General features: G+C 37.4%; 1 protein-coding gene across 1 annotated transcript in view; it reads right to left on the bottom strand.

Annotated features, from left to right (window-relative positions):
• CACNA2D3 (calcium voltage-gated channel auxiliary subunit alpha2delta 3) overlaps positions 1 to 26,583 on the bottom strand; it is a 729,039-nt gene that overhangs the window by 143,848 nt on the left and 558,608 nt on the right. Inside the window, exons 16-18 of the mRNA XM_065407986.1 lie at positions 26,198 to 26,278; positions 21,150 to 21,224; positions 2,970 to 3,053 (exon numbers count right to left, since the gene is read on the bottom strand). Of these exons, the coding sequence (XP_065264058.1) occupies positions 2,970 to 3,053; positions 21,150 to 21,224; positions 26,198 to 26,278 (240 nt within the window). The remainder of the gene's footprint in view (positions 1 to 2,969; positions 3,054 to 21,149; positions 21,225 to 26,197; positions 26,279 to 26,583) is intronic.

Genomic DNA, 26,583 nt, shown 5'->3' with positions numbered 1-26,583 from the left:
ATGGTTCTATCTATAGCTTTCATCATGCATTTCCTTATTTTGAACTGCTCCTCCTCCATCCCTTTTCTTGATCTTTCTGTCCCTCTGTGTATCTGAAGCTCTTATAAATGTGTTATGTATAGTTATATTAAACACACACACACACACACACACACACTCATCTCCCATTACACAATAAAATTGTAGCAGTGCTGGGCTTGGTTACAAAAATCTCTATAAAAGTATTATTTTCACTTTGTGTTTTCTCATATTTAGACATCTGCAAGAACATTTCCAGTTGCAGGTGGCGCTGCCAAAGCATTAGGCCAGCATTTGGAGTTTTACTACCTTTTTCCACAACATTTAACATATTGTCTTTTCAAAAAATATTTGGTGACTAATGATCTACTAGTAGATTTGTAGGCCACTGTTGTACAAAAAAGGTATCTATTGATGAGATAACTTTTGAAGGAGGATTGGTTTCCTTAAGTATGTGATGATGAATTGTAATGATTCTGGAACCTGGTAGATTTGACCCCTGTAAGGGAGTTACTCTGATGTGTATATATTATGCGTGAGTATCCAAGACTGTGGTTACTAGTGGTCCAAAGCTACAGTACTAAGCCCATATATTTCCTGTCACGTATTCTGTATTCCTCAAAACTAAATCCTCTTGCTTTTTATCTAGTTTTCACTTTTACATGTTGGGAGCCGACCTGGACCCGGTCCACAAGCTTTTTGCTCAATTTAGTCTATTAGTAGTACTAAGAAAACTATTTTTTTTTTTTTTTTTGAAACCTGAAACCATGGGAAACTCTGCTTGTTTCAAGGTTTGAACATTAAAAAACTAAAACTAGCAGAGTTTAGTCCAAACCTTTTTTGGGCCCCATGGACCTTTCATCAAAAATTGAAATAAAACTCTTTGCTGTCTCTGGATAGACACAAAACAGACTTTGGTTTGGTTTTGTAAGGAAACTTTGGTGACTGTTGGTCGCACGATAAGTCTTCTGGGTCTTGCAGAACTGCCCAAAATTGAATCCACAGGCAGTGCACAGAGATGAACGTCTGCCAGTTTTATCAGGAGCTTTGGTGGCTTTGTTGTATATTCAGACAAAACCAGAATCCAAGCAGAGCTCCATTGATTTAAATTTTTTTGAACCAAAATCAGGTTGTGTTCAACAACAAAAAACTGAAACCACTAACTAGAGTTGTGTGGAATTTATTGCAACTAAAGTGAGAACACAAATGAGGAAATAAAACTGTATAAACCAACTAGAAGAAATTATAGAATTATACTGGAAATACTGGGTGGAATCAAAATAGGATAAAAGAAGGGAAATAGAAAAAAAAAGACAGATTCATGAATGCCTAAAAGGATGCATGTTCAGTCTACTAATAAAACGTGTACATTGGGAATATATTTTTAAAAACATCAATTAGTCGTAGATAAATTAGGTAGAGTGATATGTAATCAAGGATAAGAAAAAGGCAATGTAGAAAACATGAAGGATTTCAGAGATTACAGAAGGACATTTAGAGAATATGAAAACATGAAGAGGAAATTTTACACAGTGAAGGCGAAGAAAAATGCACTAGGTGACATAAGAAATAAGAAGAAAGGTTTCATGTAAAGTCAGCACAAAAACTCAAATATGGAGACAGTATGGCCTCTTGAGAGACAATGAGGACAATCTATCAACAGGAAAGAAAGAAATTGCTAAAACACAAATGAATTGTTTCATTATTCACAAAAGGAGGGAATGGGCAGTGGCAGAAACTGATATATATTTTGCAGCCGAGAAAAGAAAATATAGACTTATGTCGGAAAAGGGATCAAGAAATTAGTACATCTGAAGTCTGACAAAACTCCTGGGGAAGATGCATGTGATTCATCCCAGATTTCAGAAGGACATGACAAAGTAAATATGGGAACCTTCAGTGTGTGCATTCAAAACCTCTCTGAAACAGTAGAAGTATGAGGGACTCAAGAGAAACTACTGATATTTGAGAAGTAATCTAGGAAAGATCTATGAAAACACAGACATGCAGGCATGACTTTGGCAGTGGTGAAGTTATGGGAAAAACTAAGTAACAGAGACAGAAAGGGGAGCACCTGGAAAGTTACGATTTAATTAAGGACAGTCAGCAAGGATTCACACAAAACGAATCATGCCTAACAAATCAGATTTATTGAGGAAGTAACAGAAGGACCAGGCGAAGGTTAAGCCATGGACATACACATAAGGAAAGCTTTTGATACAGTACTGCAAAAAAGACTAAGCCTGCAAGGTAACTAAGAACGGGACAGAGGGTAAACTACAGAGTGGAAAGAGAAATATGGGTAATATTTGGAGGGATCTTGTGCATGGCACAGGTGAGGATAGAAGGAATTGATTTGTATGATGTTCTTCAAACCTGAAATTAAGTGTTAGGTGTAAATCATTGATAGGGGCTCCATGCTAGCTTCTGTGATCTAAACAGACTCCAGCATCTGTTTTTGTTTGTTTTTTAATTTAGTTTAGTTTGTTCTTTTTATTTCTAAGGGCAGCATGAGCCAAGAGAGCTCCTCCAGAGAGGTGGAGCAGTCAAAATCTGGTCCAGATTTCTCAGTTTGATCTGATAGGTGGGCTAGACCTGAACAGAGGTACTGATCCCTGGTGACCAGCACAGTGCCACTGGGGTTCGTAATGGGATGCATGGAATATTAAAATTAGGAGATGAATTTTACAGATGATACAAACACAGAGAGACAGAAACATGCATATGTGAAAGAAAGAAAGAAAGAAAGAAAGAAAGAAAGAAAGAAAGAAAGAAAGAAAGAAAGAAAGAAAGAAAGAAAGAAAGGTAAATAAAATTCATAATTAGGTAAAAAGGGACTACTGTCTCTGGAGCAGTTAGGCGGCCTCTTTGCTGACTACTTGAACAGTTACCAAGTACAGTAGTGGGATACAACAATCTCTTCTGACAGGGCCTTAAAACAAATCACTTACCACATCATCTCTGTCTTCCCACTCAACCTCAGAAAGATCAACACTGCTGTAGTTGGGTTTTCTTCGCTTTTTTCCTTCTTCATACTAGCATTCAAAATAAAATTTAAAAAATTCAAACATTAGGCATGTTATGTTTTACTGGCACAAAGATCCAATGTCAGATGATTTTAAGAGTTGCTGGGTGGATACTGGTTAGATTCAATGTACATTTTCAGTGTGTGGTTTAATTAATATAAAATGAAGCACAACGATGCTCAAATATTTCCTGTGAACTGAAAAACCTGCTTACTATATGTTTATACACAGGACTCCTATGCTGCAATGCAAATCTTTCCTTCAGGCAGAATTCTCCTTTCTGCATATGACTCTAATGTCAGACCCCTGTTAGAAATGTGGGGAAAGTAATACTCCTAATAAATTAGTTTGTTCTCTTTGCCACATTTTATAATCAACTCAGCAATGATACCTTCCACACATTACTAACCATATGGAAACTAATAAGGCCCTGATCTCAAAGTTTATACTAAGTGTCCCAAACTAGCTTTCAGTCAGGCAGGAAGTTATATTTCCTACAATCTTATCAACAAAATGTTTACACGTTTCTCTTTAAACAAGATAAGCTGTGAGTCTCGGGAAGCTTAGTGTTAATATTTGCTGATATTACGTTTTATCTATGATTTAATAGGAAAAAGAAAGTAATATACTAATAATGGCAAGTTATAGTTTTTATCACTACAGCCATTGTTACTCTGTAAATCTCACATTTTAAGTAAACATCTTTAATGACAAATGGGGTGTTTATAATATAGGAAATTCTGCCCTCTGCTGAACATCAGAAATCAGCGACCTCACTAGTTTAAGAACAAACATCTTGAGGTATGGAGCAAGAGAGTGAGTGATTTCCCAGCTCTCTAAGTGGATAAATTAATCCATATGGTTTTAAGTGAATTGATGGGAACGTATTTGAAACACACGTACATTTTGCTGACAATGTTTGTGTGCTTTAAAATGTTGAAGACTCATTTTCTAGGCCTTTTACTTTTTATAATTGCTAAAAGGAAAAAAAAACACAAATCTTTCTACCAAGAGTGGTCAGAGAAACAGGGAGGTCTTGGGCAGTTCTGGAATCAAGTTTGTAACTTTGCAGGCTTGGAATGATGGCCCCTCCACCACACAGACTGCAGGGGCAGGAACGTCCAGTCATCTTTTGTGGTGAACACACACTTGCACTAAGCCTAATCTTCAGGGGAGATGCCTTCCTTCTTCAAGGTTAAAGCAAACTTCTAATCTCATGAATTTTATTCTAAATTAAAGGAACTGGATATTGAACTCATGGTCTTTTTTGTAGTCTCAGAATCACTTAAAAAACAGAGATGTCAGAGAAGTAATTCCTTCTGGAGAAGCTGCATATTTCTTCCAAGGGATCAGGTGTCAGACTGTATTTACAACAGAGATGTTGGGGGAGGGGTGGAGTTGTAAACACTGGGCAGTAGTAGATCACAATGCTGCTCTGCCTTCTTACTTTTGCTCACAGTGATTTGGCTCCTCCAATCATTCCCATGGGCAGTACTTTTGAGAGGTCACATCTGATTACTTCCTGAATCAGTTCTCATTATTCTTTTTGAGTAAGACAAACACTTGCCAGGTCCTCTGTGGAAAGCTTTAGTCTAAGGTCACTTCACAAGTTGAGGGCTTAGTTTTTGCACAGTTTTACACTCAGTTTGCAATCCCCTAGTGTGGATGCAGTTATACCAATATAAAGGTATTTCAAAACAAGCTATAATGATATAAAAAACATCTTTATACTGGTATAACTGTGTCCACATTATGAGGTTGCACGAATTTACCCAAATCATTATCATTTTTTTCAACTAATTTAGTTAAATTCGGACAAAAAATTGTGTGCAGACAGACCTTTAGATACTGACCGTTGACAAATACTACATAGTTAGACATGAGGTGGGATAATTTGGGTGTAGTAAACATGGAATGACTCCTGAACTACTGTCAATATATAATTATATCTTTATTTAGGACTTGTCTGCACCGTGCCTTAGTCTGCACCACAGGGGTGTAAATTTTAGTCAGCACAAATGTGTCATGCGCTAACTGGCTGCTGGTGCACCCTAAAAGTTCCCTAGTGTGTGTTAATATAGCCCCCTTTCCAACAGTACTTCCTTAATGTGAACTACGGAACTTTTAGGGTGCACCAGCAGAGTCCACATGGGTCAGTTAGTGCATAACACTGTAAGGCAGACTAAAATTCACACCCTCTGATGTGGACTAAAGCATGCAGTAGAAAAGCCCTTACATACATTTAAGACTTTCTGGGGTATATTCTGTGCTCACACACATGTGAGAACTGTTACTGAAGGGAGCTGTGCTGATGTACCTGAAGATAGAACTGTGCTGTCAAATATGAGGCAACCCAACTATATCATATTGTTTATGGAGTTTTGTTTTTTTTCATACTAACCCTATGGTTTTCATATGTTTCATTTAAGTAACATGCAATCAAAGAGAGATGGAAAAAGAGTCCAGAGAGCACACATATCCAAAGTATGAGCTATACAGTGAACTGAACCACAGTGGGACTCGTTAACAACCAGAAGACAAGTGTTCAAAAATTCAGAACTTACAGGTAGAAACAAAAGTGTATATCTCAAACAAAGTTTCCTATAGCCATGCAAGGAAGAAGAGCAGAAACCTCCCTCAGGTCCAGCAGGGAACTCATGGGCAAAACAATTTTGACTAATTTTTTTTCAATGAAAAATGCAGATTTAGGTCCACCAAAGCATTTTGCTAATTTTTGTAGAATTCATTGAATTCTTTCAGTTGCAAAAAGAACCCCAGAATTCTGAAAGAGTCTAAATAGTTTGTTGTGACATTTTAACAAGGAACATTTTTACTTTTTGATTCAAAATGACTTTTGAATTTTACTTCAATTGTATTAAAAATATTAAAAGGTAAAAACTTGAAAATGAAATGAAACATTTCATTGCATCCCTAATAAAACATTTAATCTGACCCAAAATGGAATTTTTTTCACCATTTTCAGTTCACCAAAAAATTCAAAAAATGTTGTGTTAGGGCAACCTGAAATTAATTGTTTTTATATACTCTTTGATTTGGTCAGCAAAAAAAACCAGTTACTCACACATTTCTCCTTGCCATGCAGATATGGGAAACCCTTAGATACTACAATAACTGTGCTAGACAAAACACAAAAACTTTCATTGATTTCCACAGGGCCAGCATATGACCTGAAGTGATCCAGCAAACACTTGTGCAAGTGTGTAACTTTGCGTATTTGACTAGTTGCAAAGACACTATCATATGAGCAAGGTTACACATCTGTGTAAGTATTTGCAGGATTGGGGCCTAATACAGAAAGATGGATAGACAGATTATAGAACAGTTAATAATAATACTCTTCGGTATATTTAGAACTTCACAAACTGTCTATCTACTCTGTTCTAGTTCCTTTCTAATTTTAGTATTTAACATCTCCCTAAGAGTAGTTTTTACATACTGAAAGCAAGGCTCGGGGTCAATTTACCTCTTTAAATATCTCTTTACAAAATGTAATTCATCCATATATTTTCTTTTTCTACTGAATTTAACCTATCTTTACTTTTGTGTCTGACACTCTGTTGAAATATAAAATACTCATTGAAGTCTGGAGCCAAACCCATTTGCAAGGTTATTCATACTGTAATACACTGAAACAAATTAATAAAATACACACTAGGAAAGATGGAAACAAGGAATTCTACCAAATTAGCTTCCTTTCAGAGCATGCAAGAAAGAGCTAGATTTAAACTGGGCACTGTTAATCCAGTTTTCGGCCACCACAAAATGTGTGGTCATATTATTTAGTGAATTAACACCTCCAAAATGAAGGATGTATCCTGCGATTTTTAAAAAAAACAACATTTTGAATAGCACACTGGACTTCTTCTTAATCACCTTTTAAATTAAAAACCTCTCTCACAAGAACTCATATTTTTGAATAAAATAGATAACCACTTCCTTTGGTAATTATAATGACCTTTATCTTAATCAGTGTCTTTTTGAATAAAATAGGTAACCACTTCCTTTGGTAATTATAGTGACCTTTATCTTAATCAGTGTCTTTTATTTGAGGTTTGGCCAAACTGTTTTAATACTTGATGATTCATGAACAATGTGTGAGGTGTTCTGCTTGAAGATTTTTAAGTCATTTTTTTTCTGCCCAGTATAAAACTATTTATATGTGCCCATATTAAGCTCTACGCTTTGATTTTTTTTCCCTGAGAAGTCCCCTATGGGTTAGGCAACATCTGCATTTAACATGACTTGCTATGTGATAATAAAGCCACAGTGTAGCAGTCTGATTCAAGAGGGAGTGAGTGGTGTCTTAACAACTGAAAATCTCTTGTCTAAGATGATGGGAATTTAGTAAGATACATGATTCATTTGGATAATGGCTAGTAGTGGAGGAGAGTAAACTACTGAAACAACACCCTCTGAAGTTCCAGTATATTGCATGGAACTTTTGCCTGAATCCCCAATGGAATAGTACTGTAGCAAACAATATACTTTGTGACCACATTCCAAGGACTAGAATGGCAGAAATAATTTCTCCCTGGCCAAAGTATTCTGGCATAAAAGGTAGCAATCCGGAAAAGAAAGAAAATTTCTAATTTAAAAATTTATCATAAGTCTGTTGTGTTCACACCCTTATGGACAAACACTACAGAATTTTATATGAAATCAGTATATTTCTATAGAAATTCCATAGGGATTTATGGGAACTACACTAAGAATCAAGGATCTGATTCAAAAGTCCATCTTTGTTCTCCAAAGCATTTAGGCACATGCTTAATTTTAGGCATATATTTAAGTCCCATTGAACTCAATGGGACTTTAGCCTGAGCCTAAAGTTAAGCTTGTGCCTAAATGATGAATAGATATGGGCTTAAGCATGTGTGTAAATGCTTTAATGATTAGGGATCCTATAGAAGTGACCAAACAATGAGATTTACAGACTTATAGATATGCAGTTATATTGAGCCATCATATATCATTCTAAATTATCCTATAAGCTTTTTTTTTTTTTTTTTTTAAATATAACAACTATTTTCTATCTTATGTAAGACTTTTCCATACGGGTTTTTAAGTTACTAGGAAACTCAGACATTACAGACATACTGTAGTAGTTCTCTGGAGAGCTTGGTTATTGTTGTCAGTTCTCTAAGGTTCTGGACATTACCATTAAAAATCATTTATGGTCTGATGCAATTCCTATTACACTCAATGGAAAGACCCTCGCTGTTGTATTGGGAACTCATATAGTACTGAAATTTTCCATGATGCTTAACAAACAGAGGGCTAGTAGCTGAGGACTTTACTCAGCCACTGACCCAAGTAGGGAGTTATTGCTTGGTGTGCAGAGAGCTTGCCCAGGCTGCACCAACCTTTAAAACAGCACAGACTATTTCAGCCACTATTCCCTCAAATGTGGCGTGCCTGCTCTGTGGGCTTGTGCACATGGTTGTGATACACAGCCTCTCTCCTCCTTGATCCCTTTGAGTGATATGTTCCTGCAATGGGGGACTAGTCCCTTCACTTCCCCAAATGGAGGCACTGTGGCAGGCTCTTGCGTGGGCCATATAAGTAAATGGAGACCCCTTGAGTCCCTCTTCTCTCCATCTAATGGCAAACTTCAATGGTAGTTCTTCCGAGTATAGGCTGAGGAAAAAGCCACAATGTAGGGCTCTCAGCATTTGGTTCACAGATGAGACAATTTTCCTGCCCTGAAGTGCTTACAGTCTACATAAGACAGGACAAACACAAGACAAGCCCAGAGAAAACAGTTCCGGAAAGGGTGAGTGTGAGGATTATTAACGATGAGAAGAAGGCAGGAGGGATTGTTTGAAGAGGGATTTCATACCCTTAAGTCTGTAAAAAATACCTTCCTGTTCCACCCATTTACATTAAATCATGCAAGAGGACTGAGCATTCAGTTAATATGCACTGCACTGCCCTGAAACACTCCGCCTAGGGATGTGAGTGTGACGCTGCATCCCTTCTGCATTTAAATCTCTGCTGTCTGGCCTTTAAGCCATTTATTTCATTTGCATTTTCTCCTAGCTATATGGTCCTGATTTGTCTCTTGTAGTACTTGTGCTTTGTGACCTGCATTTATTTTGTGACTTTGAAATATCTTTTTTTGAGCTCTGATGCACCCTGGATTTGTAGAGCACTTGGAGATGTTCAGTCATAAAAGGTGCTTGTAAAAGAAAACGTGTAGGATTAAGATTAAGAAAATGTGACTTCTTTACTTTCTGACAAGTGAAAAAGAACTTCCCTTTCAAAAGAAAGACTTACACATAAAGTCTATTATTTAAGACGTTAATCCAGAAGTTCTTAGGTTATGGTTGGCAATGAAGACCAGTTATTTTTGACTGATCATTCATGCCAGCTGGCAGTGAGAAACTGCCATACTGTAAAATTTCCAGCCATATTGCAAAAGCTGACAAGGGGAGCCATGTTGCTTAAAATGGTGTGTGTGTGTGTGTGTGTGTGTGTGCGTGTGTGTGTGTGTGTGTGTGTGTGTGTGTGTGTGTGTGTAGAGAATGGGGGGAGGAAAGGGGGGAGAGAAGAGCAGGAAATATACAACCTTCATTTTTCAAGTAAGAAAATAGTAGGGGCAAATAGATGTGTCCTATACAGTAAGATTCCTCTGTCTAAGTAATGCAAGAAAATCATTTTCATGCCATACCTGTGTTCAAGGATTCTGCCAACTCAAAGACATACATATGTGTGTGTTTTACAAATAGTACAGAAAATGTCTAAACTGATGACATGGAAAATATGGAAATAGTACAGGGGAAGATGGAACCAAAGAAACAGAACACAGCTTTATGTCACATGCCTACCAAGACTGGGTGAACAGTACATTGTTTTAGATCATAATATCAGCTGGATCACAGTTGATTAGTAAAGTGACATGTATTTGATTCATTTCACTGAAAAAAAAAACCCTAGGTTTACAATTTTATTTGCATTCTCAGGACCTTATTTGGGATTATGTAAAATTGACAGCTGCTTATAATTATTTTGGGTTTCAGTTGAAATAATTAAAAACATCTGCCTTTATCTTAACACTACCAGACTTAAACCCACGAGCTTGGTTTTACCTAACTTCAAAGCTGAAAGCAAAGAATAAAAGAAACCTTAGCATATTACTAACAAATTTCCAGTGATTCATTTATATGTACAACCAGTTATTCGAACAGCCTGCAAACCTTTAATTATCTTTTAAATATATGTAATTTAGAACTGCTAATTAGATAGCAATTTAATGCTCTCACAGGGATTCAGATGCTCTGTCTTTTTAAAAATGTAAACTCCAATAGGAATAATCATTGGCATTCAAGTGATTGAATTTTTCAGTTATTTAAATGAACATGAGGCATTTACACTGTTCATATCATTTAAATATTCTGCTGTCAGCTGCAGCTGCAGAGTTTTACGGACTCTGAATAAAGCAAGGGTAAGTGTAGGTTATCTTACGTTCCAGGAGGGACTCCCCAGAGAGGAATGAGATTTGCTGCTTATGAAAGGCTAACACTGCTTAAGTGGGGCATTAATGTTTCCTCTGAGACTTGGATTTCTCTGTTTTCTATATTTGGAGAAACAAATTTTCCCAGAATTTACAGCTCTGAAAGACTTAATACTAGTTTAGCAATCTTTAAATACACAGGTCTTTTAGCTATATACAATATATCATGGCATTTAATGTTTTAATTTAAACTCATTGACTTACTCTGGTAGCCAAACTGCCAGCATATTTAGGTGAGGGTTTTATAGTACATGTATAGCCTTTGTTTCCTGAATATACCTTCCCCTATTAGGACCAATCTTTAAAATAAATTACATAAAGATGTGCATCATTTTGAGGAAAGCAATTTATCAATTAGACTACATATTGCAATGATAGAAAACATTATTTATGTATAGCCATTCCAAATACCATCATTGCTAGCATTCTTGAGCTAAAGCTAAGAGGGAGTTTCAGTTTCCCCTTGAGAATAGAACAGTTTGATTTAAACTTAGACATGTTATAAAATCCTTAGTCAAAAGCGAGTAAGAAACTGAAACTCTGGTGCAGCAGTATTTAAATTCTAAGTCATCATGGATTATATAGGATTTATCTATGAGCCATGACACATTCATGATCTCAAATTTAGCAAAAATAAAAAGGTAGATATGATGCTTTTCAATTCAATATTGTATGTGGTCATCTGTGAAAAACAGAGAAATTAAGAGGCTCTCCTCCCCCAAATGCAATTTTGTTAGTGTATTCCATCCCATAAAGCAAAATTCATTCCTTTTGTGAACAACAGACCAGATTCTGATGTCAATTACAAGGGAAAAGAGCCAGAGATTCTATGCAGTCCACTAGGGACTTCACTATTAGTGATCAAATTTCTGTGGAAGTTGCTCAGATACTGTGGTGAGGGCAGCAGTACAAATCCCTAAAATAGACAGATAAGATAGTTACACAGGTATAAGCCCAGAGTAACAGTATCCACTACAAATTAAATGCCCTTCCTGAATTTCTCTGTAACCCCTCCATCTTCTCTTCAAGAACCATTTCTCCTGTGACTCTACAAAAACTGGCTAACCAATAATGGCTAGGCTGAGGGGTAATCAGGTATAGTTGAGGTGTATATTTTTAATTATTATAAAAATTGTATATAATTCGATTGTAATCCTCTCTCCAGCCCTTAGTATGTCAATTGTCTTCATAGACTAAGCTTTTCAGGATAAGTACTATGTCTTCCTGTGTGTGGACAGTGTCTAACAGAATGGAGGTGCTCATAGAATATCAATAAAAATAACAATATAAAGGCATAAGTGTAAATGGGATAGAAATCTTTCCTCAGGTGTGCATATTTCAAGAATCCATAAGGACTAGGGTAAGCCAATTAACACTGACTTGAAAAACCTAAATAAAAGGAGCAAAATCAAATGTATTTATTGTTAAATCAATGATTCCTAGGTTCATGCAAATATGAAATTGTTAATGATTAAACAGAAGTAAAATAACTTTGTTATGCAAAGTAAAATTCGGCACTCACTACAAAAAATAAGGATTTGTAATGGAAATATGACTGACAGTAGTGATCTTATAGAGATGCCCAGCTAAAAAACAAACTAACAAAACAGATAAGATCTACTTCTGATCTAATTTACACAATAAAGTAAAACTCCAATAAAGTCAACGAAGTTACTCCTGATTTAAATTGGTCTATATCAGATTTGGAGAGTTATCCCCATCAATACCTAGTAATGCCTTACACATATGTGGCACTTTCATCCAGAAGACTCCCAAAACACTTTACCTTTGGGGGTCTCTCTCTCTCCAGCCCGCCCCCCGGTAGATAAGGGCTTGTTGCACCCACAAGTGAAATGAAGCTATATAATGTTTGTAAAACCGTACAGCAGTTCTGGGAGGGGAAGAGATTATTTCACCCAATAAAGCTTCCAACTGTCTATGAATATCACCTTCTATATTAAATGTGGATGTATATATCAAATATCATAGTGTGCATGAGGTTTACAGACACATAGGGCGGGGGCCATCTTTTTGCTATGTGTTTGTACAGTGCCTAGCACTACTGAAATATAAATAACAAATAATAAAATAGTAATAGTTGACTCTCTCCCAGCCCTGAAAAGCTTGAAATTTATATCAAAGAATAATGACACTAGACCATTATGAGAACAAGAATAAAGAATGGAAAGGGAACAAAGCAAAGAAAAGGATATTATTTGTTAAGGAAAGCAGATGACACAATTTGTTTCATTTCATATGGTTGTTTTTTATGGTCTTTTTTTTTTTTTAACGTGTTGTCCTTTTCGGATCAGAACAGAGATTAGTGGCAGAAAGAGGTGTGAAAGAAGTAAATTTCAGGAGGAGAAAGAGGCTACTCTCAATACATTACTATACTGTATACTACTGTGTTTGCATCAAACCTATATACAGCATACAACAAGACTGCATGCAGAGTGCAGTAATATCTTGATTTTCCTAAAACTGTGACTCAACTTCCAGTTTGCAAATGTGGTTTGTCCTTTAGTTTTGATTCAGAATGTTATTTGCTTTTCCTTGCAAAATTTATCAAGTCCTTATAAATATATACAGTATTTACAATAATAATTTAAAACACTGAAGTCTCACTACTGTAAGCTCTAGTGTGCTGGACCATTTCGGTAGTTTTTTTAATAGGGACATTTTTTCTCAGCATAGAAGCACTCACTATTTATTTTTCCATACTACAGTACAAAAACCGCTCTCAAATATATCAGAAAAAGGAAACATATAATTTTTTTCTTTTTGCCTTAAAAAAAAATTCCAGTAGATATTTGTTTCTGCATTCTAATACTGTATTTTTAAGTCAAGAGAAACACATTAAATATCAGTTTTAGCTTTCTCTTTTTTACATAAATGTAACATACTAAAAACAGGTGTGATTCAAAGTTGCATTCATATCTGTTTCGAATAAGGAAAGAATTGGCACTGCCTCTTCCCAGCGCCCAGGAGGCCCACACTGCAAAAGTATTGAACTTGGCAGTGCTAGGGTGCCACCTAATGGCAATTCTTCCTCAATTCATCACTGGTTTATAACCACAGGGGAACTGGAAAGTGCATTTTTCTGACTCAGTGTTCAGAAAACAAATGATTTTGAAATGGATAGAAAATGGAGCTGAAAAACTAGCAACAAGATGTTGAATTTTAACAACTACACACAGGCACATTCTTAATAAGAACTACATAGAACAGAAGATTAGAAAATCTATTACTAATTACATTGTTCCTATACTATACTGCCCTCTTCTAAGGCAATGTCTCCTGGTATTCCTAGTGTGGGTGCACTGGCTATGAAAGACCCGGTTTAGTGTGACAGAGCTAATGAGAACAAATGTAACCGAAGAGAAAAAATATTCATCACAGAAAGAGAATGAAAAATAAGAGATGGCCTCAAGAGAGGTGGGATAGGAAGGGGACAAAAAGGGGGAAACTGTTTCTCAGAACTACAACTGGACTATTCAACTCTGTTATTAAAACCTTTTGTGGAGAAATGTAACTAAACACAGGTACAGTCCTCATGGAATAGTCCATTCAGCTCCCCTGCATGACCACAATGGTCTGTGAAAACATCCTTGCAGCACTAGAGGTCACAAATCAGTTTCTTTCCCTGCAGGGTGCCCAGCAGTGATTGTTCCCACTAACAGTCTACACAAAAAACTCCACTTATCTTAAATGAAAGTAAGGTTTATTCAACAAATGGGAGAAAATAAAGAGAAAATCACCACCACAACAACCAACAAAAAACAGTTTGCAAAATATAAACCCTACATGACTAGTCAGTACAAGTATTGTAGCTAGCAAGGTTCCAAGCTGAATGGCAAAAGATACTGATTAAATAAGATAAAATCCTTACATATTACAAACCAACAGAGGGTCCTGTGGCACCTTTAAGACTAACAGAAGTATTGGGAGCATAAGCTTTCGTGGGTAAGAACCTCACTTCTTCAGATACCATCTGAAGAAGTGAGGTTCTTACCCACGAAAGCTTATGCTCCCAATACTTCTGTTAGTCTTAAAGGTGCCACAGGACCCTCTGTTGCTTTTTACAGATTCAGACTAACACGGCTACCCCTCTGATATATTACAAACCTTTTCCCCTCCAAACCAGCTGTTGCTAGCCTGCCTGTCTTTTCAGGCACCCACAAAGGGAGTTTCTCAAGAAATATCAGAGGGGTAGCTGTGTTAGTCTGGACCTGTAAAAAGCAACGAAGAGTCCTGTGGCACCTTATAGACTAACAGATGTATCGGAGCATAAGCTTTTTCATGCGTCTGACGAAGTGGGTATTCACCCACGAAAGCTTATGCTCCGATACATCTGTTAGTCTATAAGGTGCCACAGGACTCTTTGTTGCTTCTCAAGAAATAGTATGCCTCTCTTTCCCATGTCACTCCAGAACTTAACGGCTATGGCTCATTGGAGTTAGCCACTCAGGAGTCTATGAGTATAATAGCATTACATCATCTCAGACAAAACTAATGATAATCTAAACCAGTTTGAATCCAGCTGGTACAATGTATGATTGGAGGTAACCCCAAATTATGCAGAAGTTTTAGCTAATATCCTCTGTTAACTATTTAATTCCAATCCTGCATGCATGTCCCAAACTTGATTGCCATGAAGTTAAAGGGAGTTTCCCCATTGGCTTTAATGAGACCTGGATTTGGCCCACAATAATTGTAATTTTCTTATAAAAAGAATTACATCCATAATGGCCCAGTCCAGCCATCATTGCATAAACAAAAGTCCCACTGCAGTCAATGAAAGCTTGTCAATATGCAGTGATTACAGGATGCCGATTTTAAAAAAGATTCTTCCAAAAACTGAAAGGAAGATAGACTGAACGTACTGTACTGAGCTCACTCCAGCTGACAGCTTTCAGGCACACTTCCCAACATTTTGATTTTAAAAAGAAGGAAGATTGTATAGGTAATGAGATAAATACACCCAAGATGTACAGTGGTGAGAGGGGTGTTGATGGTAATGTATTCATTTCTCCCATTAAAAAATACTGCCACAACTTAACTCAGGAAGATGGGTAACACCATTTGCCAGACTAATTTACATTAGGCTCTCTTGTTGGATTTCATTACAATTTGTTGCTTAAAAATCTACTGCATAAAGAATGGATAATATATAATTTATAGTACAGTGTTTGAAGTCAGTAATTTGCAGGAGGAGGATGGGAAGGTGGTATGTGGGTGTGCATGTTTTAAAACTCTTGTAGGGGGGCTTTAAAATATACAAATGTATTGTGTGAAAATATAGGCCACAAGGCGCATTCCATGGGACAAAAAAAAATGCTCTTCAGAAGTTTATTTAAGAACCAAGGATGAAGTGATGGTTATCTAGAGAGGGTGGTGAACCCTATCAAACAGAAAATCTCGCCTCACCTCCCTCCATTTTTAGAGCAGCTTTTCAATTAAAGGAGCCGATGCCATATCCATGAAAATGAATCACACCTTCAACAAAATATTCACCTCAATACACAAAGAAAAGGGAAATACTGACATGTGATAAGTTCCACAAGAAGGAACACCCCTGCCTCCCCCCCGACCTCTAAAATGTGGATAAGAACAGAATACCAATTATTCCAGCACTGTACCAACAGAAGACAATTAGTAACACAAATGTAACAGAAATGCTTAAATAGCTAGCTAGTGCCTTCTTATTGTCTTTCCTCCAAATCTACAGATGTAGAAAATAAAGAAATTTAAATTCATTTAATAAAAGTATTTAACCTAAGAGTTTTTTCTCATTTTACTTTCTCTTTTATTTCCCTCTTTCCACTCATTCCATCCATGTACCTCCACATAGTTTTTTTTTTTTTTTAATTTCTGCCTAGTGATTCCTCCTCCCTTGCCTCTTCTGCCATAAGTATTTCCACTGACACCTTTACCTTCCTCTGCAAGGCTCCAAAGAAGATGTGGACTAATATGGTGACACTTAGGGCTTGTCTACAGAGCAGGGTAATGCAGACGACGGAGGTGTGACTTCTAAAGCGCACTAATGTGCTGCGCATTGATTGGTCCATACAGACCTGCTAGTTTGCATTAAAGGTTCCCTGTTGCACTTTGCTATAGAGCGGTACTACGTTAAAGAGCACTAGGAACCTTTAGTGTGCACCAACTCGGTCTACGTGGACCAATTAATGCTTAGCACATTAGTGTGCTTTAGAAATCACACCCTCTAGTGCACATTATCCTACCATGTAGAGAAGTCCTAAGAAAGATGGGAACCAAGGACAGGTGGGAAGTAGGTCACTGTTCTCACACCGCACCATTTTATCATCTTCAGTGCAGAGTTAAGCTGAGGGTGGGAGGACATGGTGACACCAAGAGAGGTGAGTCTTATCCCAGATCAGTAGATTCATGGCTTCAACCCCATCCACTCCCTCTTTGCAGTTAGATACGTACACTGGAGAGTGGGTAGTGGAGGTGGTGAGTGGGGAGAGGAGATAATGCTAAAAACGTTCATTAACCCACAGCTTGTCTGTTGTGATGTTCTCAAGTCCATAAATGAAAAATCTGCCAGGGTGCCATGGAATGTGGTACAGCTCACAACACAGTATGTGCATAGCTGTTTCACATTATAGAAGTAGCTGGGTGAAATCCTGGGAGTTCTGCCCTTTACTTCAGTATGGCCAAGATTTCACCCTCAGTCTACATGTGTTAGACAAGAGATCATCATCATTATTACTAATCCATATTGCAGCATTGCCCAAAGACCCCAGTGAGGTTCATTGCCCTATTCTACTAAGTGCTATACATACACACAGAAAAATGCAATCACTGCCTCAAATAGCTTATGGTGTAATTTGAGACAAATATTCAACAAGAGTAATGAACAAAGGGAGGAAATGGGTGGAGGGAGGACACAGACAATGACAATAAGATCATGTGGTTATATAGGTCAGCTATGTGCAGAACTTGATGGTTGCAAATTGTTTGAATTTAAAAAAAATATCAACTACCCTGACTGTCATCCAACCTAACCACTATTATTTGGCTGATTTCTAGAGAGAGAGGGTTGGACCACAGTAGTAAAGTATGCAAACCTCTTATTATAGGGTAGAACAGAATTCTTTGGTTCATCGTTACATGTGTATGTGAAATTCTATCAGTTCAACTCCAATAATGAGGAACAAGATCTGTGCTTTATCACTGTACTAGCATTCCTGGCTAAATTCAAACATGTTCTTGCAACTTCCTCAGTTAATAAGGTTTGTTAACTAAAAACAGGTGGAAAAGGAAGACATACAGGAACAATACAGAGGAAACCCTGTTTATCCAAAATACGTTGCAGAAAATGCTTAAAGACCAATTCACATATATCAAACTACGAGCCCTTTAATGCAACCAAGGCCAATAAAACCAATTAAGTGTTAGTTGCACATGTTAAAGCTGCCTCCCAGGCAGAGTTCACATTCATGCTCAAACCCTGCAAGATTTTTTAAAACAAGATTGAAACCAAAAAACAAACATTGAAGCGAAATTTTGTCATGGATCAAAAACTGGCTAAGAGTCAGGGAACAAAAAATAGGAATAAAGAGTTTTCATCTTGGTGAACAGCAGAGAGCCTCATGGGTCCAGACTATGTCTGATGCTGTTTAATGTATTTATTAGCAATCTGGAAATTGGGTGAGCACTGAGGTAGCAACATCTGCAGATGAGACAAAGTTATTTGGGTTAGTCAAATGCATAGAAGATTAAAGTCCTTCAGGAAGATCTTACCAAGCTAGGTAAACGGGCAACACAATGGCAGATGACATTTAATGTTGGTAAGTGTAAGATAATGCACACTGGAGGAGAAAAATGAAATTGTATATACATCTTACAAATAGAGCCCTGTGCGGATACATAAAGGTGTATCTGCATCCGATCCGCAAAAACTGTCTGCGGATAGACGCATCTGTGGATGTGGATATTCGCGCATATCTGCAGATTTGCAGGGCTCTAAATAGCTCCACAGGTCACTGTGCAGCAGTGATGCAGGGCTGTGTCAAGTCCCCAGCCGCCCCCTGGCTCCACTTCTCCCAAGAGACCTCCTGCCCAGCCACCCGCTCTGCCCCGCCATACCTCCTTTCTCACTCCAGGCAGGAGGCTACAATTCTGGGTCCTTATATGCTGCTCTTCCTGCGGTGGGACACCCCTACACAGTTACGGGGGCTCTAAGGCATGCAGTTATTGCCGCCTGCTCATTTAAAGAACAAGCACCTTCAAAACTGTGCTTGGCTCATTCCCTTTAGGGAGTTATAGTTCACCTCCTTCCTCAGAGCAAGCTGGGGACTACAACTCCCAGAATGCCCAGCAGGCTGGGTGACAGCTGCTCCATTCAGGTGAGTGTGTGCTGCAGAGCCCTGTGCTGATATAAAATTTGTATCTGCATCTGCGTTGAGAGCCGCAAAAATGGTCTATGGAAATCCTCATCCACAGATATCCGCAGATACAAAGCAGATACCTGCAGATTTTCAGGGCTCTACTTACAAGGTTCTAAATTAACTATATCAACTCAGAAAAGGGAACTGGTCAACCCTGTGAACAGCTCAATAAAGATTCTGCTCAGTGTACAACTGCAGTCCAAAAAGCAAACAAGATGTAAAAATGGGTAAGGACAAGGATGAGGAATAACACTGAAAAAATGATAATGCCATTATATAAATCAATGGGAGAGCCTAATCTGAAATACTAGCCACTGCATCTCCAAAACAGATATTGCAGAATCAGAGGAGGTTCAGGGAAGGGCAACAAGAATGAGTAGGAGGATAGAAAAACTCTTGTATGAAGAGAGATTGAAAAGATTAGGATTGTTTCATTTAGCAAGGAGTCAAACATGACAAGATATGATCAAAGTATATAAAATAATGAATGGTATAGAGAAGGTTGATCAGGAGCTCAGTTCTGTCTGTCTCATAACATGAAGAAAAAAAGGGTATTCAATTAAATTTAAAAGGTGGCAAATTAAAAACTGATAAAAGGAAATACTTCTTCCCACACAAGGTGTAATTAAACTGTGGAACTCATCGCCGCTGGATGCCATTTAGGCTAATAAGATTTAAAAAGGATTAGACATTTATATGAATAGGAAGTATATTCAGTTATAATAGTTAATATTAACAAAAGATGTAAACTCTTATTCTTCACAATTTACGACATCTCTAGATCTACTAAGGATTAAGATGAGACATTCCTGGGGGTGGGGGTGGGGCAGATTACAAGACTTCTGCCCACTGAGGGGTTTCTTGCACCTTCTTTTGTATCATCTAGTGCTGCAAATTGTTGAAGACAAGATACTGGACTAGATGGACCATGGTACTGACCCACTATAGCAATCTCTGTATTTACATATATGGTACACACACACACTATCTTGCCACAGATACAGTACAAATTTGAACAACAGATGGAAGTACAAGGTACTTTTAACAGAAAGAGAAATCCTCCTTACTATATAAAAAAAAATGTAATGAGCAAATTTCTGTTAGGGTGCCTTTAAAGATACTATAATGTGCATCTTGCTCCTTGCTTAGTTCTCCAAAAGCTGCTGAGAAAAAAGCTATTCCATTCACCCATGTAAGTTCCAGTGTTGATCTTTTCATTTGCTTCCCTCCAGTCAAATAATAAATAAGGAAACAATCAACTCAAATACAAATGTTAATTGAGTGTGTAATTCCTAATCCAAATGTTAGACAGACAAAATGTTTGTGCTGACTGAAAATGCAGGATGTGCTAATGACTTCATAAATCATACTTTTCAATAATTCTAATTTATTTATATATGAAATTAGCCATCCAATTAATATTGCTGTTTTCTACTAAAATATTGTTGAAATCAGATATTACCCTAAGTGCCTACTTGAGAAATACATATGGCATCCACATGTGTACTAGAGTGAATTCATTAATACCAGTGCTTTACTAAGGGTTGATGGTGATGGAACACTTGCATGCACTGTTCCTAAACAATGATGCAATCAAGAACGAAGCTATTCTCCAGGGTATTATGTCGATAAATATTTGCATAATGGGCACTTCTATTTTACTTATTTTGATTAATGCAAACAAGATGACAAAGGAAATAAAGGTGAACTTTGTTGCTATTTTACTAAAAATCCCTTGTGTCCTTATTTTACTATAAAATGTGCTTTTTTTGAAAATTCTGTACATATTTTAAATTGGAATCCACTTTAAAATGACAAATAGGGGTTATTACATAGTAATAGAGCATTCCATTTCAGTGTAAAATGCACATAATTATAGCAATTTGGGGGTTTGCCATTCTGTAGAATAGAGGTCTGTATCTTTTAGAGACTAACTTGTATATTTATGTACCATGGAATTATTTGTGTTAACATTTGTTTTTATTATGCTGTAAAATATACTAAGCATTTATACTCAACCCTATGCTCAAAAGTGGCATTTTTCACAGGCATGAGGTGGTATATTTTGATCTTCATTACCAATATTATATTCTTCACACATTAAGTAAATATAATAACTATAAATGCATAAAATAAGTCAACAAATAGCTTTCTTACCAATGGTCTGAGTTCTGGATGCGTCAAAATGTATCCATTGTTTGTAATTGCAAAAGCATATCCATGAATACCTAACTGTAAGAATAAATGAGAAATTAATTAGCTTGGTCTCGAGTGAATACTGAAACAAAAAAGCAGCCAAACATTTAGTCATTTACGGCTTAAACCTGGCATTCATAACCCTTATCTCAACACAATATTTCATTAAAATGAATGCAAAGCACCAATCCTTGACATTTTGTGAACTTGGTAAATAGCACAATTTTAAAATGTCACAAATACATTTTGCTATCTCGGATACTTATTCCTACGTACTTGATGTGAACTTTTAAAAAGATTATTTATAAAAGAAAAACATAACAGGTGTGATGTGATACACTATGTGCTAAAATGAAGGGATATTGGAATTTAGTAAACTCACAAATGCACAGGAGGGGCCAGGTTCTGCTTCCCTACTTGTGCAAGTGGCTGCATTAGATCAATGGAACCATTGAAATCAATGGGACTGCTCCCAAGAGTAGGCTGAACAAGAGGTGGCCTATTATCAGTGATATTTACATACAACAGTGTTGAGGATATTTCATTTCCAAATTATTTCAAGTTTACTTCTATATACACAGAACAAGGATTAATTCTAATGCAGAAGTTCATGTAATTTATATTTCTGGATTGAATGGAACTGTGGGAACTCATTTGAGAGCAATGAAATGTTTCATTAGGCCCACAAGTACAAGTAATCAAAGTTAGCACTGCACTTATTTAAATAACAATCCTACCTTTTGATAATATCCCTATTACACAGTTGGCTATACCCATTGACTACAATAAATGTACTTTCAAATCACTAAATCATTCCTTAGCGTAAACTTGACACTGATACAGTATCTTTCTGTAGGGGCTGTACATAACTCAATGTTACCATTGTAAAGATTTGTATATAGATTTAGATTATCAATCACTATCTTTTCCACTGAGTTATTTCAGTTTTGAGACACTGTAACGTAACATTTATCTGTAAAATTAACCCATGTGTTACATAATAAAGGAATGTGATTGTGTTCAAATACTTAAGTACACTGCAATCCGTTCCAAACTAGATGTACCCTGGTTTGTCAGTTAGCTTAAATTTCTTGTTGTTATTCAACTACTTTTTATAAAAATCACTATCCCCCTATTAAAGCCCTGATTCAGCAAATGTTCCATCTTCAGCAATGCACTGAAGTATATGCTTAAATTCAGGTACATGATTAAAACTTTACTAAACAGGGATGAACTATAGAAAATACTTAAATGCTCTGTTGAATTGGGTCCTAGTACAAAATGATCTGGATAGAAATGTTAACAGTCCAAAGTCAGAGCCATTTCTCACAGTGATAACTAGAATGGCAAGTCTGACGATTTCTGTAATTTACTGGAAAGATAAAACTCAGGGTGGCATTATAGCTAGATCAGCGAGAGCTCCGATCTGATTGAGATTTATATTGTATTTTGCTCAGAATTATCAGATATATATTCAATTCTATCTGCCATAGAGAAGGTTGCTTCATGAATTAGCAGTTGCAATAAGGGTAATAGAAGGTGGTAGGCTCTTGGCATCTCTTCATAAAGCAAAAAGAAAACAATTTTGGACATATTTTACCAATTATACTATGACATGTGAACTTGCATCTGGCTAAATATCAGATCTCAAGTATAATTGCCTATATAGTGATAATTGCAGAAAAAATCTAAACAATTAAAGTCTGGTAATGAAATAGATGTGGGTGATATACATCCTAGAAACAATATTTATCTATTTGAAGTGCTCTGTGCCTTCAAGTGTGGCACGTCGTCATGGTTTGTGCCATGCTTGAAGATGTACAATGTTTGCATTTAACATGTTTCTTCTGTTTTCAGAGACATTGAAGCTTCCAGCAGCATTCCCTGTTAGAAATATTGGGACTCTCTCTCAAACTGATAGATTATTTCAAAAGGGAAGAAACTTTGTATGGCCACTGCAAAGTGACATGTAAGAATGAAATATTAATGAGTCAAATCCCATTTTCTTCATTCAGGACAAATAGGGTGACCAGATCACCACACTAAAATATCGGGACACATTGGGGTGCCATCAGCCCTGCCCACAGTCCACCCCCGCTCCTCCCAGGCTCTGTCCCCACTCTGCCCCAGGTCCCGCCCTCTCCCCACTCACCCCCCCCCCCACCGTACCCTTCCTCATCCCCCAGCCTGCCACTGGCTTACTGCGTCCCTCCTCAGTCCCCCACCCACCGCTCACCTCCCCGCCCACTCGCTTGCCCACCCGCTGCTTGCCTCTTCACCCACCCGCCCGCCACTCACCCCTACGGCGCTCACTTCCCCTCTGCCGGGTGGGTGCTCCACCATAATTAAACTGCATGATAATAAAGTGCCTGTTACAATTACCTTCTCTTGTGTTACACAGTGTAGTGTAAAATACCTCCTTGAAATCAATCTATTTCTCAGAAAGAGAGACATATTATTTCATAGAATCAGACTGAGCCTTCTCTATATAATATGGTCAACATAGATAAAACAGAGCTTTTAATCTTTCGCTCCTGAGCACCCCAAAACAAACAACAACAGAAACCAAAAACAAGAAACAGTCCCATGCCTCCTTTCTGGATCACTCTGGACAACACCACCATCCTGCCTAGGGTGACTATGTGTCCCAATTTTATAGGGACAGTCCCGATTTTGGGGTCTTTTTCTTATATAGGCTCCTATTATAATTACCCCCCACCCCATCCCAATTTTTCACATTTGCTGTCTGGTCACCCTAATACTGCGGGTCACTTAGGCCTGTAACCTGGACATCATCATCAACTCAGACTTCTCTAGGTCCTCATATCCAGGCTATGTCAAACTCTTTCAGATTCTTTCTGCGTAACATCTCTAAGATATGGTCTTTCGTATTCAGCCATATAGCTAAAACTCTCATCCAGGCTCTCATCATCTTGTGTCTTAATTACTGAAACATCCTTCTCTTGAGCCTTAGCAAATATAATCTTGCCCCACTCATATCCATGCAGAATGCTGCTGCAAAGATAATTTTCCTAGTTCATTATTTTAACCCGTAAGTGACCCTCTCTTTGTATTCATCCACTAGCTTGAACTTCCCCTTCCCTATTGCATCAGACATAAGCTACTTGTCTTCTCTTTAAAGGTCCTTCAGGACCTATCCCCACCCAACCTAGCAGCTCTCATTCACTATTGAGATGTCATCTCCTGCCTCTGATCAGTTCATGATGTCAGCCTCCATTGCCCATTTTTGTTAATGTTAAACAAGCACTTTTGTGCTTTCTTCCATGCTGCTCCTTATATGCTTGGGACGAGGTCCCCATAAACATCTGCAAAGCTACCTTGTTACCCTCCTTCAAAACTCTCCTTCAAACTCTTCTTTCTTATGATGCCTACAAAAAACTTGACAACAGTTAGGCTGCTGGAATGTGGGGAGACCACCACCTATAATGCTGACCAATATTGTCTCCAGGTATGTTTACACTTAAAACACTACAGTGGCACAGCTACACCACTGCAGCTGTTTCACTGTAGCACTTTAGTGTAGACACTACCTACGCTGGTAGGAAGGCTTCTCCCATCAGCGTAGGTAATCTACCTCCCCGAGAGGCGGTAGCTAGAATTTCTTACACTGACCTAGCATTGTCTATACTGGGGGTCTATACTGAGCTATGTCTCTCAAGTGTAGACCAGGCCTCATTATTTCTTGAGCTCCCACAACTGTCTGTTGTCATCTTGCTGTATCATTAGCAAATCATTCATGATCATTCAGTAATTGCTATTGTGTTCAGTTATAATGAAATTAACAGTAGAACTTGGAAACTGAGGTTCTCTGGTTTTGTGACTTCCTAGAATGGTCTCCTAATCTCAATAATGTCCACTTTTCCACTAGAAAACTGGATGATTTATGTGATCAAGTAACTAAGACCCAGATAGCATGACTGAGATAAGTAAGTAGGTTCTGAATAAACTCAGTACAACTTAATTGTTACCTGCAGCACCTCTGCTATTCAAATAGCGGGCCTATCTCAAATAGAGGCGTATGGCATCACAGTATTGGCCTATTTGTATTGCAAAGAAACTTCCATTAGTGATTATGTTGAAACCATCACATTAATGTTCACTTGTTACCTAAACAGGATTATAATCTAGCGCTTCAGAAGTGGAGGACTAGTGAAATAATAATATACTGGATCAAACCTAAATGAAAAGTAGTACCACCTTTACATTCAACACTAACCTATTTTACCAAGCTACAAATGATTCATGATTGCCAAGTTTATTTTGCTTGATCTATTTTGTTTATAGCTCTTTTAAAGAGTTTTATAAGTGTCATCTATACATTTGGAAAACTAAATATATGGGAATATTTAATTTTACTGAACAGCACAAAAGACAACAGTAAACTGGGTTGGACAGTGTGAAACAAGTCTATAAAAGATGACATTTGCTTTAATTCAAGGACATAGGAGATTTCAGGTCAAGAAGTTCTAGGCAGGCAGGAATTCTGAAAGGAAAGTTAAGGATGGACTGAGTACATCTTTGTCTGGCTTCCACACAAGGATATGCAGGCCTCCAAAATCATTTTCTGGTTAGTATAAGTATGTGATATTCTGTAGCATGGAATTCTGACAATTATTTTATTGAAGTTCACTTAGTTATGAACACTTATTGATAGAGGGGACTATAAAAGTGTACAAACTCTAGAATGTTGTGCCCCCACACTGACTAATAGAAATTTGACTTGATCAGTGGGGCTGTGAGATCTAGTCATTAGCGCAAGAGAATAAGGACTTTTATGGTAACATCAGTCAGTCAGTGGAGTTACAAGGATTAACACAAGTAGAAGTGTGTACAGCATTTTTCCCCTGGGGTCCCATTTCTGATTCTGTCATTAATTTGGATATGTAAACTGGGTGCTATATATCTTGCAATAAATAAATCTAAAATATTATTGTTAATTCAGCCCTATACTCTAAATATACTGAATACATACTCATATGTAAAATTACCTTATATTTTGGAATGGCCTTTAGAAGTTCTTTAACTGGAACATCTGTGCCAACTACTCCCAGAAGAATCCCTTTGGATCTCTGTTTGAAAAGAAAATGCAGACCACTCAGAAGGATAAACAATCACTGTTGAAACAACGCATGCCATCAATAATTATTTTCACATTGTAAAAATTGTACTGAGGAGTACAGACCGTAACCTAATCTGCCAACTACTTAAAAAGATAAGGGGAGTTTGCAGCTAATGTGGCTGGCCACACACAACATACACCCCATCCGCAGTTGGCCGCCTTTCCTGAGCCTGAAAATGAAATCAAGGAAATGTGCAAACTTTCAGCAGATAAGGAAGGTCTCCCTCAATTAAACTCTTCTACTTGTGAAGCATT

This window comes from Emys orbicularis, chromosome 7 (assembly GCF_028017835.1).
Source record: "Emys orbicularis isolate rEmyOrb1 chromosome 7, rEmyOrb1.hap1, whole genome shotgun sequence".
Taxonomy (NCBI): Eukaryota; Metazoa; Chordata; order Testudines; family Emydidae; genus Emys; species Emys orbicularis.
Note: the sequence above shows the minus strand (reverse complement) of the source record. Positions and strands in the feature narration are given on the sequence as shown.